Source organism: Macaca nemestrina, chromosome 12 (genome assembly GCF_043159975.1).
Source record: "Macaca nemestrina isolate mMacNem1 chromosome 12, mMacNem.hap1, whole genome shotgun sequence".
Lineage (NCBI taxonomy): Eukaryota > Metazoa > Chordata > Mammalia > Primates > Cercopithecidae > Macaca > Macaca nemestrina.
The window spans coordinates 110,038,971-110,056,965 of record NC_092136.1 but is presented as its reverse complement, the minus strand read 5'-3'; the positions used below and the strand labels follow the sequence as shown (position 1 = coordinate 110,056,965).

The following is a 17,995-nucleotide window of genomic DNA, read 5'->3' as shown; positions in this document are numbered from 1 at the left end:
CCTTTAATAAATGTTACTTCTAGTAAACTGGGGCTTACAAAACAGTCTACTAAGAGGCTATTCAATAGAAATATAATGTGAGCCACATATGTAGTTTTAAATCATCAGGCATAGCATATTAAAAAAGTAAAAAGCAGCTGAAGTTAATTTTAGTATATATTTCATTTAACTCAATATATCAAATTCTTTAAATCCACAATCAACATAAAAGTTACTCAAATAGTTTACATAGTTTTGTACTAAGTCTCTGAAATGTGGTATGCATTTTATATTTACAGCATATCTCAATTTGGGCTAGACACATTTCAAGAGTTCAACAGCCACATGTAGCTGGTGGCTATCCTACTGTGGATCATGCAGGTCTACTGCACATAATTTTGATACAGTTTTGTTGAGAGAGTCAAAAACACATTTGTATAAATTCTGGCAATTTTTAGTCTCATCTGTAGTCTAAACCATATATTTGGACTAGGTGTCCAGGATGATTTTAGTAAATATAAATCAGTGCTGTACTTAAATGATAAACAGGCAACAGGAGAGCAAAACCAACCAAACAACTGAAGGCAAATTTTAGAACCTAGGCAAGAAAGCCTTCAGTATTCAAATTTATAATAAAAAGAGTTCTCAAGTTCATACAGTTTTACAAAGCAGATTAGATATAAGAAAGGCTTTGTACTTTTTAAAAGATTAATCAGAAGCTTAAATCTTGATTGTACAGATTGCTAAACTCTGCTTATATTTCATAAATATATGGGCTTAGTTCATTTTCTTGATACAGAGGAAAGTTATCACAGCTTAATGTATTTTCCCTGTTCATATTCTGACTCTATAATCTATATCTGATATCTGTTCAAACTTTAAGAAAATTACTTCAGTGATTTACCTGCAGTGCTTTTTTTAACACCCCAGTTAACAATCAGATGTGTACTAACACCAGCTGTTTTCCAATATGACTCTTTGGGGAACTGAGTATAAACTCTCAAGCAAATGGTTGGTTTATTTCTCTATTCTGTATCATTTGATCGGTATACAATAGCAATGATGTTCTTGGTGCATCTTTTTCCAGGATTTGTCCACAATTTAACTTTTGCATACATTTTCAAACATAAGTGGGTCTCTTTGTCTCCAATCTTAGTGCTCAAATCCATTCTCTACATTTCTCTACAGAGTGATTTTTCCTAAAGGCAAATATTACTATGCCACTTTTTTCCTTGCTTGAAATCTTCTGGTAGCTCCCCATCACTAACAGAGAGAAAATACAAGCATGGATCCCATTGGCAAAAGTGGTTCACCTGAGATTATTAGCAAACAAAACATTTATCCTAATACTGCACACAAACATGCAAAAATAAAGCCTACCCACCAGTCAGGGGAGAGATTTGATCTAACCCCAGAAACCTGGGTTCACTGCCCAAAAGGTAGAACTTGCCATGATAAAGGAGGGAAAAGTTTCAATAGTCTGTTCATATCAAAAACACAAGAGTGGTGTGGCCAGCTTTCATTCTAACACTCAACAGAAGAATGTGTGCTATGGCATGACATGGAGGTAGCCATTGAAGCTGTGGGCTTTTTCATTCTTATTTTATATAAAATCCGGAAGAAGCTGAAGTAGGATATGGAGATTTGGTTAATCTTAATGAAGTCAGATGACTAGGTCATGGAAGTATATTGAAGAACTCAAACACTTTTAGGTACCAAAGGGGTCTAACATCGTTTTATCACATTCCCACTCTGGATAGCTCACTAGAATTTGTTGCTATTGTTGTTGTTTTTGAGATAAGGTCTCACTCTGTCGTCCAGGCTAGAATGCAGTGATGTGATCTCAGCTCACTGCAGCCTCCGCCTCCCGGGCTCGTTCCATCCTCCCACTTCAGCCTCCCGTGTAGGCATGCACCACCATATCCAGCTAATTTTTGTATTTTTAGTAGAGATGGCATTTTGCCATGTTGCCTAGGCTGGTCTTGAACTCCTGGCCTCAAGTGATCCACCTGCCTCGGCCTCCCAAAGTGCTGGGATTATAGGCATAAGCCACTATGCCCAGTCTTAATTGTATTTTCTTAATAACAAGTCATTTGAACCTAAAACCAGGGAAAAATCTAGAAAGCAATGGATTCATTTAAGAAAATATATTAATTTAAACTAGAGGGTACATGTGGATAGAGACTAATTCTATATTCCACAAGAGTAGAATGCTAGAAGATGTATTTTTAAATAACTCATCTGATAATTCTGTTATACAGCCATGTTTAGGTTAGGTGTTCCTCAAGGATCTATGACCTTCCTTCACTATTCCCTCCTTTGGCAATTTTATGGCTTTTGGTCTTACATGTTATCACTAAGGTAATCATTCAGACATTCTGGATTATTACAAGAAAAAGATCATTTTGTGGTCAAGTTTGGGAAAGATCAAACAATAGAGAGGTAATCTTACTGAAGTCCTTCTCAAAGCCCTATGCACATTCCATACCTCTATGACACTTGGTGAGATTCTTTCCACTCCATTAGAAAGGGTTTGTATCCAAACTGATCTCCTACCTCCCATACATCACTACAAAAATTATCAGTATATGGCACAACTCCACTCTTGAAACTCCTCTACTGAAAACCCTTCAATGACCCTTCGATTACAAAGCCAGCTTTAAATTCTCTAGTAAGATCTGGCTTTAACCTTTTCAACTTAGTTTTTCTCTTTTTTATATGATGAAGCATATAGGCTTTTAAGTCAGACATATTTGGGTTTGAATTCCATTTTATCTTGGCAAGTAATTCAAATCTTGTTGAATTTGCTTATAAATGAAAGAAAGATAATACTCCCTCCACCCAAAAAACTAGTTAGAGGATTATAGGTTGGTTCTCCTCATAGTCTATGTGAAAGAACTTGCTGTCACCTACAGAAAACAGTAGTTCCCTAATTTCAGCATACATCATTATTGGAAGGCATACTACTTACAAAGTGATGCCTGAGTTACATTTTGAACTTGACTTGGTAGGTCTGCATGGAGCTTGAGAAGTGCATTGTCCAATATAGTAGTCAATAGCCACATCAAGATACTGAGTACCTGAAATATGGCTATTCTGAACTGAGATGTGCTATAAGATATACACCAGATTTCAAAGACTTAAAATCAAAAGAATAATGCAGGCCAGGAGTGGTGGCTCACGCCTGTAATGCCAGCACTTTGGGGGGCCTAAGTGGGCAGATCACTTGAGGTCAGGAGTTTGAGACCAGCATGGCCAACATAGTAAAACGCAGGCTTTACTAAAAATATAAAAATTAGCCAGGCACAGTGGCATGTGCCTGGAGTCCCAGCTACTCAAGGAGGCAGAGGCATGAGAATCGCTTGAACCTGGGTGCAGAGGTTGCAGTGAGCCAAGATCGTGCCACTGCACTCCAGTCTGGGTGACAGAGTGAGATCTTGTCTTAAAAAAAAAAAAAAAAAGAAATGTAAACTATCTCATTAATAACTTTTTAAAATTGATTACATGTCAGCAAGATATTTTAGATTTTAGACATGTTAGCCTAAACAGTATACATTAGTCACATTAATTTTACCTGTTTCTGTTTACTTTTTAATGTAGGTACTAGAACATTTAATATGGCATACATGGTTTGCATTGTATATTTCTCTTGGATAGCACTGATATATATAATCTGCATTTTCAACAACTCCCTCAGATGATTCTCTGGTAGGCATCCTCAGGTCACCTTCTGAGAAACTGCATATGAAACTCTAAGCTCTCCAGAAGAACTAATGCTTTTATACATGTATCTTTTTATCTTCACAGCGCTCTGAACATTGTGAGCAGTTACCCATAAACTGATTGAATTTAGATGTGCTTTAAATATTAAGCCATCAAAATTACTAAGAAAAATTTCTTTAAATATTTTATTTTAAAAATATATATATACACATATATATATTTGGTATAGGTAGGCGTTCCCTATGTTGCTCAGGCTGGTCTCAAACTCCTGGCCTCAAATGATCCTTCCACCTTCACCTCTCAAAGTGTCGGGATTACAAGTGTGAGCCACCCTGCCTGGCCAAAAAAATTATCACTGAAAGTTTTGCTTCCCCCCCCCACCCAGTTCCCTAAGAATTATTTCTGATTTGCATTTCTTGACTGGAAACAACTCAAACTACAAAATAATTCAAACTACAGCTTTGGTTTTTTCTCAAATCAATAAAATACATAGTTTATTTGCTAGAAGAATTAGGGTTATTTAATTTCTTAAAGAAATAGACCATTTGACTAGATTCTAAAATTGTTGAATATTATATCAAATTATTCATTTAAAACTACTGATTAATACTAAACCAGAAATACACACTAATTTTTATACCATAGAAATTTAGCCAGAGGACAAAAAGAGACATATCTGAGAAAAACGGGTCTCTATACAGGGATAAATGAAGGAAAGATAGGGCTGAGTGCCCTGAAAGAAGAGAGACGGAAAACTAATGTTTTCTAAAGTTAACATCAGGATACAGAAAAAATGTTGACCTTAATGACTATGAGAAGGAAAATAGCCACAAAATTAGAAATAACTTTTAAAGATTATTTGGTAGTAATTTTCAGTAACGATTTTTCCACTTACCTCATTGCCACATTGCTGCCATCAATAACTATTGGTCTCAGATTTTCACCATCATCTGTTACAATCTCTTGCATTGGAGATTCAGACCTCTGAGATTCCAGGGAAGAAGTTTCCCGTGTTATAGTGTTAATTGTACTAACCGTCTGATCAGCCTCACTTTTATTTCCAAGTTTGACAAGTTCTCCCAAAATATCATTGATTAAAGCATCAGTACCAAGTTTGTTTAGTACAAGCTGAACCTGTTCTTCAGAATAACCTAACTTAAGTGCAAACTCCAGTTTTGTTTGGTATTCTCGCACCACATCAGGTGGTTTCTTTGCTTCCTTGGATGTAGTCTGGGACTCTTCAGGTTTAAAGTCTTGCAAAATTTCATTGCGCTTGAGTATGTGAGGCTGTAAACAGGGAGACCTGCAGAGTTGTCTGTGAGTCTTAGTTATTAAGCCTGGCTCTACTGAAATGCTACCCGATTGTTCTGACTCATGATCAGAATTTGTGTTTTCTTCAGAGTCACCAGAGCTTGCATTCTCTTCAGACACCTCTTTTTCATCCTTTCCCGCATTAACGGTATCCATACTTGGTCTCTCTACTGTTGACCAAGGTGCAGCTGGACTTAACTGTGGGTCAGTGCTCTCCACATAAAGGTGGCCGAGGTCATGTCCTAGGTGATCCTTCAAGCCCATGAAGCTGTTATGTGCACTTGACTCCACTTTGCTGTTTTTTCCGTATTCCTGAATGCAAAGCACCCCGTATTCCTAGAGAAAAATGTAAAATGTTTAGAATTTCATAGTTATGGCTTGATTTCTGTCTTGATGGAGAAGTCAGAAGAGAATTACTCAACTACTGAATATCTATTAATATTTTGTATTTTGTCTACATCCTCTCCTCCCTCCTAACACCCTTGCCAAGAGAGTGTCATCTGCCATTTTTCAGAAGAAGTTATAAATTAGAAAGGTCATGTAATTCCTCCAAGGCAACAAAGTAAATAAGTAGTAGAAGTGGATTTTTTTACCCAGTTTCATCTGACTCTAAAACCCATGCTTTTCCCACTATATTATGCTCCTTCTCAATCTCGATGAATCAGATTTTTCTACTTTTAGGACAGCTTATAATTCTAGAGTGACACATAGAATATTATCAAAAAGTATGTTTTTAATATGCATGACAGGTTATTTACATTTTTCTCTAACAGAATTTGTAAGTATCTATATTCTTTTAAAGAGAAAACCACGTGGAAAGAAACCATTAACTTACACTTGAAAAATCATTATTAATCTGGATGAAGCTTAACAGCAATCTAAAGAACTTTCAAAAATAATATAGATACTGCAATGAAAGAGCACATATTCTAAGATGGCCAGAATGGAATTAAATTATTACAAAGTGAGTTAAATTCTTCTTAGAGATGAACAGGGTTTTGCCCTAGTAATCATGATTTTTTTGACTCTGGAACATGATAACACAATATACTTTCTAGCATTATGCTATCCTTATTAAGTGCCAGGGAAACAACAGTCTCTTTCATTCCAGGAAAAAATAAAACTTGTTTTATTCTGTCTGCACTTGTGGAAAGCAGAGATGATATCTCACATAAAATTAGCAGCAAACAATTAGGCATATTAAATAATGTTATCTCAGTTTCTTGAATTTTATGGCAGAAAATGCTCCTGTATTATATCAGATTAACTAGCCCTTAATCTGCATTTGGTTAAAAAGTGATCTTTTTTCCTATTTTTCACCATATAAGAATACTTTTACTATTTAAATTTTTTTTTTTTTTTTGCCATTTTACTATTTTTCCTTAAAGACTATTGGAAATGTTATTTCTCTACTAGGAATGGGTTAGGGAAATAAAGCTATTTTCTCTGGTGCTTCATTGTAAGAACTACATCCACATCAATGATTTCCTTTTTTTTTTTTTTTTTATATGGGAGTCTTACTCTGTTGCCCAGGCTGGAGTGCAGTGGTGTAATCTCAGCTCACTACAACCTTTGCCTCCCATATTGAAGTGATTCTCCTGCCTCAGCCTCCTGAGTATCTGGGATTACAGGTGAGTGCCACCATGCTCAGTTAATTTTTATACTTTTAGTAGAGACAAGGTTTCGCCACGTTGGCCATGCTGGTCTCAAACTCCTGACCTCAAGTGATCCGCCCGCCTCGGCCTCTCAAAATGCTGGGATTACAGGTGTGAGCCACCGCGCCTGCCCTCATGATTTACTTGTTAAGGCAATTCTAGTATTCTACCCAGACACAGCATAAGCAAGCCAGCGGCAGTTGAATTTGAGACTGCCATAAAACACCTATTTAAAACTAACCTGAAAAAGAAAACTGAGAAAATGTTTCTAAAGCTCTTCCACATCATATTTACACTAGAAAATAGCTATTATATGAATGTTAAAAGAAAATGCTAAGCGATTTTCTGAGAAGTCACAAATTTGAAAGCATACCTGGTAAAGTTTAATTAGAGAGTCAAGTAATGAAATACATTTTATTAACTATGGTAAATACTAGAGAAGAGAACATGGGATCTTCAGCTTGATAATACACTTAACATTCCTTCAGTGTAGATCTCATACATGCTTCTACAGGAGTTTCCTCAGGGCTTATTCCCTGAGAAGATAGACAACTTTAATATCATTGTTCTACTAATACAGCATTCATTAGTTTTAAAGAAACATCAATTCCCCTAGCTCTGGATTGCCCAACTCATAAAAAGAAATATCCCTTAGGAGAGCTCTATATACATCTGCTTCATTATTAAGCTGTATCCACTTCATTTTTTCCTATTAATATGGATATGCATGAGCCCAATTATTTAGAATTGAAGGAAGGAATTTTAAAAACAGATTTTTACACCCTGTGATTTATTAACTACTGTAATATACTAACACCATAATACAAGTAACAAATCACAGCAGCATCCTAATAAAGGGATACAGTTAAAAGAAAAGTCCACACTACGGCCTTCGTGGCGCTCCCACCAAAAGTATCTTAAACGAGGAAAACCTATTGGAAGCTGGGCTGCTTGGCAACCAGAAGCTGGTTGCTAAGCTGCACTCCTTTAACATGCCATCATGAATGCTAGCACAGTGAAAGAATAATTTGGTATGAACAAAAGCCTATAAAAGAGACTGGGACTTAAGTGCGTCTGGTTTACCCTCCAAGAACAATGCAGCTGCCAAACCAATCTGGAAGCTCCGACATCATTGTTCTGTAAACCCCACAATCTGCTCTGACTGCAGGAAGTGCATTTAATGGGCAACATTTTTGATGTCCCCTGAAAAGTTTGGGTTTTGTACAAGTGCTGTTGTGAGATAATTCTTCAAGATAATGACTTGCTGACCAAATCCCTGAATTGACCTAGGAAATATTATTTAATATTGAGCAGTTTGGGGTTTGCTTTTGTTTTTGTTTTTTGTTTTTTTTACATCAGACAAGATGAATACCTTATGAAAAATACAACCAGTGGCAAATATTAGAACAAAATGTTCTGCTTAAAGGATAATTGGAATTATTCTTCTTAACTTTCACATTTTTCAAAGTAACAAAATTAAATACTGCAAAGTTTTTAAACTGAAAATCAATCACTCTAAAGAGTATTTAAATCTTTCTGTATCTTCTATCTAATATTTTAAAAAAGTGTCAGTGATACTACCTAAACCTGCTATACCATGTAGTTTTATTATATATGGCTATCATGATACAAGGGGGAAAATGGGATTTTCAGTTTCTTTTAATAACTAAATCACACAAACCTCATTTGTATACCAATGTATTTAGTGGATACCACATACTTTTAACATGTGATAATTTATGTAATTTGCACATAATTTTAAGTAAAAAGTTTACAATAATTAGGCTGACTTTTTAATGCTAAGGATAAATGTAAGCCTAACCTACTTAAAAAGAAATTAACATCCAATTTTTTAGGCAAATAAGTTTTGTCTTAAAATATTCTAGTTGAACTTTTTTCACACTGACAGGCCTCTCTTCATCTTCTAGATTTCATTGGTTAGCTCAGAGAAGGTTATCCAATGTCACTGTGTACTAAACAAGCAGTTAAATGATTTTTTAGTCCTTGCAAAACAAGAAACTAAATAGAAACCATACAAATAGGGACAAATGAGTTCAATTTCCAGGCCTATAAGCATACTACAAATTTGAAATAACCTGATTTGTAGTGATCCAAACGGTAAAGATTTGGTTTTTAAAACTTTGATCTCTAGAATGCTTCCTTACCCACTTGTAATTAGCAAATGATTGCCCTTACTTAATAGGGCACCTAAAAACAACCCAGAATTTGGCAATGTCTTGAAATAATTCAATGAAGAGCTACATGATAAAGATTTAAAAACATGGTATTTTAATAGGCTGCTGTATTTGTTAATATAATGCAATATGTAAAACTTACAAGAAATTACTATGACAAACTTAAGAAGAATGGTATATAATCTTTATTTTCATTCAGTTTTTTAAAATGATTCCCAGAACCAAATGGGAACTCATGGAAGTCAGGAAAGAAATGGAATTTTAAAAGAATGGAAAAGACCATTAACAGCACAAAATGTATTATGACATGTAAAGTAGAAAATATTTTTCATTTCTTAAAAAATTATTAGACTTTTAGGTTTGCATTTACTACAATGTAAACTCATATAAACCATCTTAAATGTAATCAATGAAATATTAACTAATAGGGGTAATTTTGCTCATTTCATGAAGCAGCATAGTCCAAGTTTCACAAAGTAGGTCAGTTTTTACTCCCATAGTTACCAAAAACCTCCAAGAAATACAGCTAATTTTTAAACTGTATCATCAGGGCTTCATTGTAATTGACCTTAAGACATTATAGTCTTGAATACAAAAGGAATTGGGTACATATACAGTGATTTGTGAAGATTCCTATAATTATAAATCTATAAATTCCTTCCAGATACGGTATTGGAAACTCAATTTTTCTTGCTAAAAGGCAAGTTGAAAAGTAAATAATATTATTTGTTGAAAAAGAACTAAATGTTCTTGCTAATTCTGTAGATGATGATGAAGTGTAGCTAATTCTTTTAATTATCAAAAAGAAACTGTACTAGCTGAATGCAGGTTTACAATATAATGGCTATTCACTAGAAATTTATTGCACACACTGAAATTCCTCCATCTAGTGACCAAATTTTCTTAAAGTTCTCATTAGTTAACTTGGATAATTCTTCATCTCAAATCAGATTTTTAAAAAAATCTTTTTTCTATTCTAAAGAGCCTCCTATTAATCAGGAATATTAGACCATAAACTTGTTAAGCCGATTTATTTGTTTGTAATGTAAAGTTACAATGCCATAAAAGTGGGTTCTGGTTGTTATCCAAATGGTAATACTATGAGAACAATAAAAATAAAATAATGAATATGTAATAAATACCTACTGCTGTAGTCTCTGTGTATTTAATTACCATTGTATTTGAGTGAGTGCTGTTGTCTGCATCCCTCTAGCTAACAAAGGAGGGATGTCCCTTTGAACAGATTGGTTAATGCTCTGGGGCAACAGATGTCTACTGGAACTGCAGGAGACCAGCAACTGGTGGCCTGCCCATCTTCAGAAAACTTTCAATAGACTTATGCATATGTTCGCACAATAGGGCATGTGGTAGAAATGAAAACCTCTTTTTAACCCTTTATGCTCTTTCTTTCCCTCCCAACTGATAGATGCAAGTCTTTGTTTCTTCCTCCCTTCCCCTTTACAGAACTCTTGAAGAAAATAGTTCTTGGAATGACATCTTCAATCTAATGTCTGAAACTAATGTAAGGGAGAAGAAAGGTGAGAGTGAAGAAATGAGAAACTGTACATGAATACTGAGATTGCTGACAAAGCAACTGAATGCTTAATCATCGCATCTAAAACGAGTTGAAACATCTACCTACATCAATCCATCTCCCCAAGCTAGACTTTTAAGACAACAGAAAGCTCTATCGAATCTTACCATTTTATAGCACCTAGGTACGACAGTGACATCTTAAGAAACTTAAGACTTTGACAAGATTTAAATCCACCATTTATCGAAAATATCGGAACATTTATTATAACTTGACTTTAAGCTCCAAATGATTATATGTCATGCTTAATGCCTTATAAATGTTCATGATGCTATAAGTAATTATATAACTCTAGAACAGAAAAGTGTAAAAATCTGCTTCGCAGACATATTTTACAAAAATAACTTAACTTTCTGGTGTGTTGGCACTATGTAATAACTTGTAGACTTTCATTGGAGGTGCTTTCTTTTGCAGAGTTCAAATTAATACTCTGAATATTTAGCAAAGTTTAACTTCCAAGGCATTAAAGTAGCACAAATACTCACGTTAGCAGGAAAATACAAAGACATTGGTTTCTGTAGCAGCTTCAGCAGTAAACTCCTTAACACAATTTTAGCTGCAGACTTCCAGGCAGGCAAGGAGAACAATGAATGGTTGAACAGATGGAATGGCAGTGTCTTTGCTTAACCTATTACTGAGTGGAATCACAGCCAATCATAGGCCAGAAAGCTCACAATTAGTTGGCCGGGCAGATGCAAGACAACCTCAGCACCCTGCGACAGGTTCGTAGGTTTCTAAGATAAGCAAGTTGATGTCATTCGCAGGGTCTGCCCCGGGCAGCATGTGTATTAACGAGGGGTGTGCAGCAACAATAGGCCATACAAAGCTGACTAGTAGGCAGCTGCTCTATGAGAGCGGAGTCATTAGAGAGCAGGCTGCCAACAAGAAACACCTGGCTTGGGCAGACTTCAGCTTTTCCTCCTAGTTTTTAATGCGTGAAACAAAGAAACCAATTATATTTTAAAGTAGTAAAAGTTGCATGTTTCCAAAAAGTTGAGGCTATACTGTAGTCTATGAGCTTTTTATTTTTATTAAAGAAAGAAAATGAAGTGTGTCAAAGTAGCAATTAACTACTGCAGTAATCCCTGTCTTTAATAAATGAGTTACTGGTGAAATGAGACAGAAGGGTATAGTCAAACTATTTCCCTGGAAATAGTGGAAAATCTGTATTTTTAAGCATTTGTTAATTTGCTGCAAGATAAGAAAACAAAAAGGAGAGATGATGCAAATACAATTGCGAAAGAAAAAGACTTAAGAGATCACAAATAGAACTGATTTTTAAAAATTCACTGAAAGTGTAGCATAGTAAGATAAAACACAAGTTCTGTCTAACTTTGTGCCAAATGAGTCATCTAAACTGTAGATTTAGACAGAATTATTTAACTTCAACCTAAAATCACCAGAATAACCTATCCTGTGTATGCCAAGTAGCAGTGTAAAATTGTTTTACTATAGATACTAGTTAACCATGTAATTAAAGAGAAGCAAAGTCATTATATTTTAATATACAACATAACTATTTAAAGCATTTGTATTTCATAAAATGTGTAAGATGTAATACTCAAATTTTAGCTCAGGAACAAGTTAACATTATAAATACTATGACTTTCTGTAGTGTACAGTGTATATAAAAATAAGCCCCTTTGGTGAGTAAACTTGTTATCCCGATTTATTCCAAAGTTTCAGACTGCAGCATTTATAATACTGTGGACTACTTGCTTTTGTGGGCTGCATAAGTTATACCTTGAGTGGCCTCTGATTATGAACAAAAAAAAAAAATCAATCAAAATGTAACTACTATAAGGCATTGTAAGGATATTTCCCTACTAAAGAAAAAGGAACTCTATAGCTGTTCTACTATTTCCTTATGTGATGTAGAACACAAGCATGCACATTCCCTTTTCATTCCAGTGCAAATTAAAACAGTGAAGGCAAAGAACTGCTCTTCACATAGAATTTTCTGCTATAGGCTGATTTATGCAGAGCCTAGACTTTTTCATTATATGATCATGAATTCTAAAGAAATGAAAAGTACCCAAAACAATCAAAATCAATCTCCTTTTATACACAAATACAGAGGTTACACACAATTAGGATCGTTTGTGAATAGTTGGAAAAAAGTAACACTAGTTTGGGACTCCTGGCCTTGTCCTTATTGTGCCTACTCAAATGCAAATGAGATCATCTCTATTTACAAAATAAGAAGATCTACATAGTTAAGATTTTTCAGTTATCGCACAGAAAACACTTCTTCTGACTACTAAAAACTGAAAATTATTGTTGTTTCCAGAAAGAAAACTAAAATATAAAGTACCATATTACAGATCATCATTTGTTTACAGATACTTCCTCAAGAGAGTTCCAATATTTTATTGATATATGCCATTCCAAAAATGGTAGGAAATTTAAAAATCAGTGAAAATATTTTTGAACTAAATATAATTACTGGGTTCTGAATGACAAACTAATTTCTAAAGTAAGACCAAAAGGTTATAGCAATATTACTGATATAGTTAAGGCAATGGTCTAATTTCATAAACCCATCAAGGATCAAGATAAAACATCTCTAGTATTATCATTTATTGCAAATTACAGTGTGAATTACACAGAATTCAAATGTCACATCTTGGGTAAGCATATGGATGTCCCAGAAATGAAGAAAGACTTTATCTTTTTTTTTTTTGATGGTGGTGATAGTTCTTTTTGAAATCTCCTGAGTAAAAAATATATCAGCCCTGAAAGGAATAAGAGAAAGGCCACTGTTATGGCTAATAAATGTAATTCTTCTGGTAAAACTGAGATTGATTGAGTAGGATAAATACGAAAAACGTAACGTGCATGCACACAAAGTCGTTACAACTGAAACCTAATAAAACTTAATAGCTGTGCACTGACTAGAAGAGACACTGAGGTCAGTATTTACGAATTCATATTAGAAACTCTTTCTTTTGTATATATCAAGGAAACTACTTGGTGTGAATAGACAGTCTTCTTTTTTCCCTTGGGTTTTCTTCCTTCTCTTTATCCCTTGCTACTATAGTTACTACTTCACAGCTTTAATTTAGGAGGAGGAGGAATCTGCTCACTAATGCCTGCCACTGTGAACACAAAGAATGAGAGAAACTACCCCAGGGCTCAGCAGGAAGCCTGATCTCTAGCACTGGATTAAGCTTTTTTGCAAACAGCAAATAAAGGCAGTGATCTGAAAAAGCTAATCAGATCCTGCTGTGGTATTTAGACTATTTCGGTTGCTAGTATTGGATAATGTTAAGCACATTAAAACATCTGTAGGTGAAAAGACAGTCCCCAGTCTGGCTTTCTTAGTCACATGGCCCTAGTCCACTTCCCACTACAGGGCAAACACAAACAGCTGGACTGGGCTCTGTTTGGGTCACTGCAATAAATGACTGAGCACAATGCACACTTATGACAGAAAAAAAAAAGTGTAGTTTTAGGAGTATTATACTAAAATCTGTCTATGCCAAGGGTGGGTCTAATATTTGAAACTTCAACCATTTGAGAGGGGCTTGTACTTTTCCTGAGGCATGAATGTGAAACAAGTAAGCTTTGATGTGGGGGTATGGCATCAATTATCTTTGCCAGCAGTGATCTGAGTTCACTTTCCTGGGACCACTCTCGTAATACGGACTTGTTCCTCTTTAATATATAATCTCTCTCTCTGTCTTTTTTTTTTTTTTTTCTTGAGAGAGTCTCGCTGTGTTGCCCAGGCTGGGGTGCAGGGGCCCAATCTCAGCTCAGTGCAACCTCTACCTCCCAGCTTCAAAGGATTCTCAAGCTTCAGCCCCCGAAGTAGCTGGGACTACAGGCCCCAGCCACCACGCCCAGCTAATTTTTGTATTTTTTAGTAGAGATGGGGTTTCACCATGTTGCCCAGGCTGGTCTCAACCTCCTGGCCTCATGTGATCTGCACACCTCAGCCTCCCAAAGTGCTCGGATTACAGGCATGAGCCACCACGCCCGGCCTATAATCTCTTTTGATCCTAATGATAACATCATGGAAGTAAGCTTATTATATCAAATTTTCCCAACTGTCCCCAAAACGTTGAAGTTAAAATTTTAATCAAAAACTATTATTTTTGAGAGTTTAAAAAAAAACCAACCAACAACAATAACAACAACAGAAGCTAATTCATACACACAGTGTAAAAGAATGGAGTAAAAAATCAAACAGGCATTAACTCTAACATCTGAGAGTTATTATATTTAGGAAGTCAGACAGGCCATGAGCTCTCTTACAGAAAACTACACTTCTGAGTGCTATTTGAAAAGTGTTAAAGACTAACTTTAAACCACAAAATAATGCTAAGAATATTGCCTGTATGAATTAAAGACAAATAAATTGCTGTAGATCTAGGGAGCACTAGTTAACAGAAAGTCGTAGGGTCGAATGTATCAAGAACCTGATAAACATCTGAGACATGCCCATTCTAGAAAGTACTGTTGAAAGTGTTAGACATTCTCCTAATTCCTTTCTGTCCATGAAACCATGCCACTTTTCGGAGAAGAGGCAGACCCCGAAAGTTCCAACATTAGCCCATATTTGAAGCCTGCCCTGAATACAATCCACCCAAAGTAACTTCTGGAAAAAGGTACCTTTATATTTAACATTAACTGTAAGGAAAAAGGTCTCAACTGTAATCAAGATCGTATGTTTAAAATAAATCATCAAATATAAATGACTTTATATAAAATAAAGCTCATAAATAGAAAAGTATTAATATGGGGCAGAAAAAGTACATTAATATTAGTGTACTTATCATTAAAATATGAACATCGGGTAGAAAATAACTAATATTAACCAATAATAAGGAAGAAAACAAAAATCAATGAAAATAGCACTATTGGAACATGCAGTGCAAATGAAAAAAGTTCCAAACACATTTTCTGCTCATACTTCCTCCAATAACATGGCCATCTCTGCCATTTCTTACTATTAACATTAATCACATTACTGGAAGTGGGGGCTGAGGGGAAGGTAGATTAAAATTATCATCATGATATAGTTACCTCCATAGCCATTAAGTAAACTACTGGTATTTTAATAATAAGAAAGAAAAACATCTGGGTGCAGTGGCTCGCACCTATAATCCCAGCACTTTAGGAGGCTGAGGCAGGAGGACTGTTTGAACCCAGGAGTTAAACGCCAGCCTGGGCAACATAGGGAGATCCTGTATCTCAAAAATAAAAAATAAAAAATTAGCCAGGCATAGTGACATGTGCCTGTAGTTCTAGCTACTCGGAAGGCTGAGGCCGGAGGGTCACTTGGGCCCAGGAGTTCAAGGCTGCAGTGAGCTGTCATTGTACTACTGCACTCCAGCCTGGGCAACAGAGTGAGGCCTCATCTCAAAAAAAAAAAAAAAAAAAAAAAAAAAAAAAAAAAGAAGAAGAAAACAACTACTTTTCCTATCCAAATCCTAAAAGAAATTGTATGAGAACTCATTTTCTTTGTAAATCATATATGCTCCTAAAAATACTAAGCAACTACCAATAGGTAAATAAAAGTTAAAAGGGAAAAAGAATAAGATATAATAGATGCATATCAATTTACTCTTTTCTTCACTAGCAAGAAAAACAGGCCTTTTAAAAAAGGGCTTGGGACATTTATTGGAAGAACACGAAGGAGCTCTCAGAGTCAGAAAGAGAACATTCAAGCCTTCAGGTCAGAGACGAGGACTGAACCCTGAGTTTCAATTGCAGAACTTCTAGACTATCTCTCTCTGATGATTCAGCACTATGTTCTCTGACCTTGTGTTCTCCATTCAACGTTCAAATTCCTGAGACAGAGAATCTGATCAGCACAGTTGAAGTCATGTACTCACCCCTTTGCCCTATTACCGTGGCCAGATGTATGTGGGGCCATGATTGGCTGCCCTGTCAGGCCATAAGGAGATGTTGGGGGAGGCGCATTCCTTAAGTGGGGTGATATTAACAGAAGCAGAGCGGGAAAATGCTAGGTGGACAGAACATGAGGCACCCAGTATGGAAGCACATTAAACACATTAGAGAGGCCAGGCATGGTGGCTCACGCCTGTAATCTCAGCACTTCGGGAGGCCAAGGCAGGCAGATCACCTGAGGTCAGGAGTTCAACACCAGCCTGGCCAACGTGGCGAAACCCCGTCTCTGCTAAAAATACAAAAAAATTAGCCAGGCATGGTAGCATGTGTCTGTAATTCCAGTTATTCGGGAGGCTGAGGCAGGAGAATCCCTTGAACCCGGGATGCAGGGAGCCAAGATCACACCACTGCACTCCAGCGTGGACGACAGAGCGAGACTCCATCTCGAAACAAACAAGAAAACCACACACACACACACACACACACACACACACACACACACACACACTGGAGAGAGATTCTATCTGGTTCCCATAAAATCCATCCAAATAACTTTTAAAAAAGGAAATAGAAATGGAATAAACATCAGTCTTGAAGAACATATGCATTGCTTGGCTTCCGTTTTCACATCTATGAGCAACAGTGTATCTCATTCCCAGTTTCCCTTAAGGGTGGCTATCACTGTTGCAACAGTGCATTCTTAAAACCTCACAGACACCTTTGTCTATTTCTCAATTGTTTCATTCACTTAATACATACTGAAGATCCAGTTAATCAATTCTTGATTATTTTTCTCTTCTCCATTTTCTCATTCCCATGGCCATGAGCATCCCCTAGGCTAAGCCTTTATTCCCTCAGTCTTAGATTTTGTTTCTTAATTTATCTCCTTCCTTGAATATCCCTTAGGTACCTCCCTGCCAAAGTAATTTTCAATGACATCACTCTTCTGCTTAAAAAAAAAAAATAGTTGCAGATCACAAGTCTCTGGTCCTCTGCTTTGTTTTGTTTTCGAGGCTCTGTCTACAAACGGGGCCTTCTCTGGCCCTGTAATCTAATTTCCCACTTAAAGTGAAGGGACAGCAAAAGTGAGGGCACAGATGCCTCTTTGCCTTAAGTGTTGTCTTGCACTACCGCCTCACCTATCCAGATCAAATCTATTGTTCTAAGCCCAGCTCAAGGCTTATTTTTTCCATAAAGCCTTCTTGGACTAGTTCAGTTTTTATTGTTTTCCAATTCCTTCGAACTTCTATAACATGAATAGTCCATACAGTACAATTTAGCACTTACTTATGAACCAGGATGTAGGCTTCTTGAGAGCAGAACCATTCACTCTCCCATAATCTACATAGTACAACCAATACGGCATGCAGCAGTGTGCTGATCTCTAGATGATCGTCAAGTGAAAACTCAACCAGTAAAAAAAAAAAAATACGCCCCTGCAAATTTGAATGCAGGCATTCACAAGAACAAAAATGCTGCTCTGCTAGTCTTTATTTCTCCCTGTGACAGGGTGAGTTTATCAGAGCCCTTGGCTATAGGCAAAGTTCTTGTAGCCCTGATACTGCCATTGGGCTGCTTCTAACATTCAAAAAAGCTCAAGTCTCCCAGTGATGACCAGTCTTTTCCCACAATCTCATCTGGATTAGCTCCCCAACTAGAGCTGCACCTGTGGAAGTTCCACT

At 36.2% G+C, this 17,995-nt stretch overlaps 1 protein-coding gene across 6 annotated transcripts in view; it reads right to left on the bottom strand.

Moving 5' to 3' along the window:
• Positions 1-17,995, bottom strand: part of LOC105493643 (zinc finger CCCH-type containing 12C) — a 79,191-nt gene that overhangs the window by 28,949 nt on the left and 32,247 nt on the right. For 5 of the 6 annotated variants that reach the window (XM_011761466.3, XM_011761462.3, XM_011761464.3 and 2 more), the window contains one exon: positions 4,598-5,349. In XM_011761466.3, coding sequence (XP_011759768.1) covers positions 4,598-5,277 — 680 coding nt within the window. In that variant the 5' untranslated portion in view covers positions 5,278-5,349. Of the gene's footprint in view, positions 1-4,597; positions 5,350-10,942; positions 15,832-17,995 lie in introns of those variants that run through there. The other variant, XM_011761463.3, reaches the window with a different exon arrangement.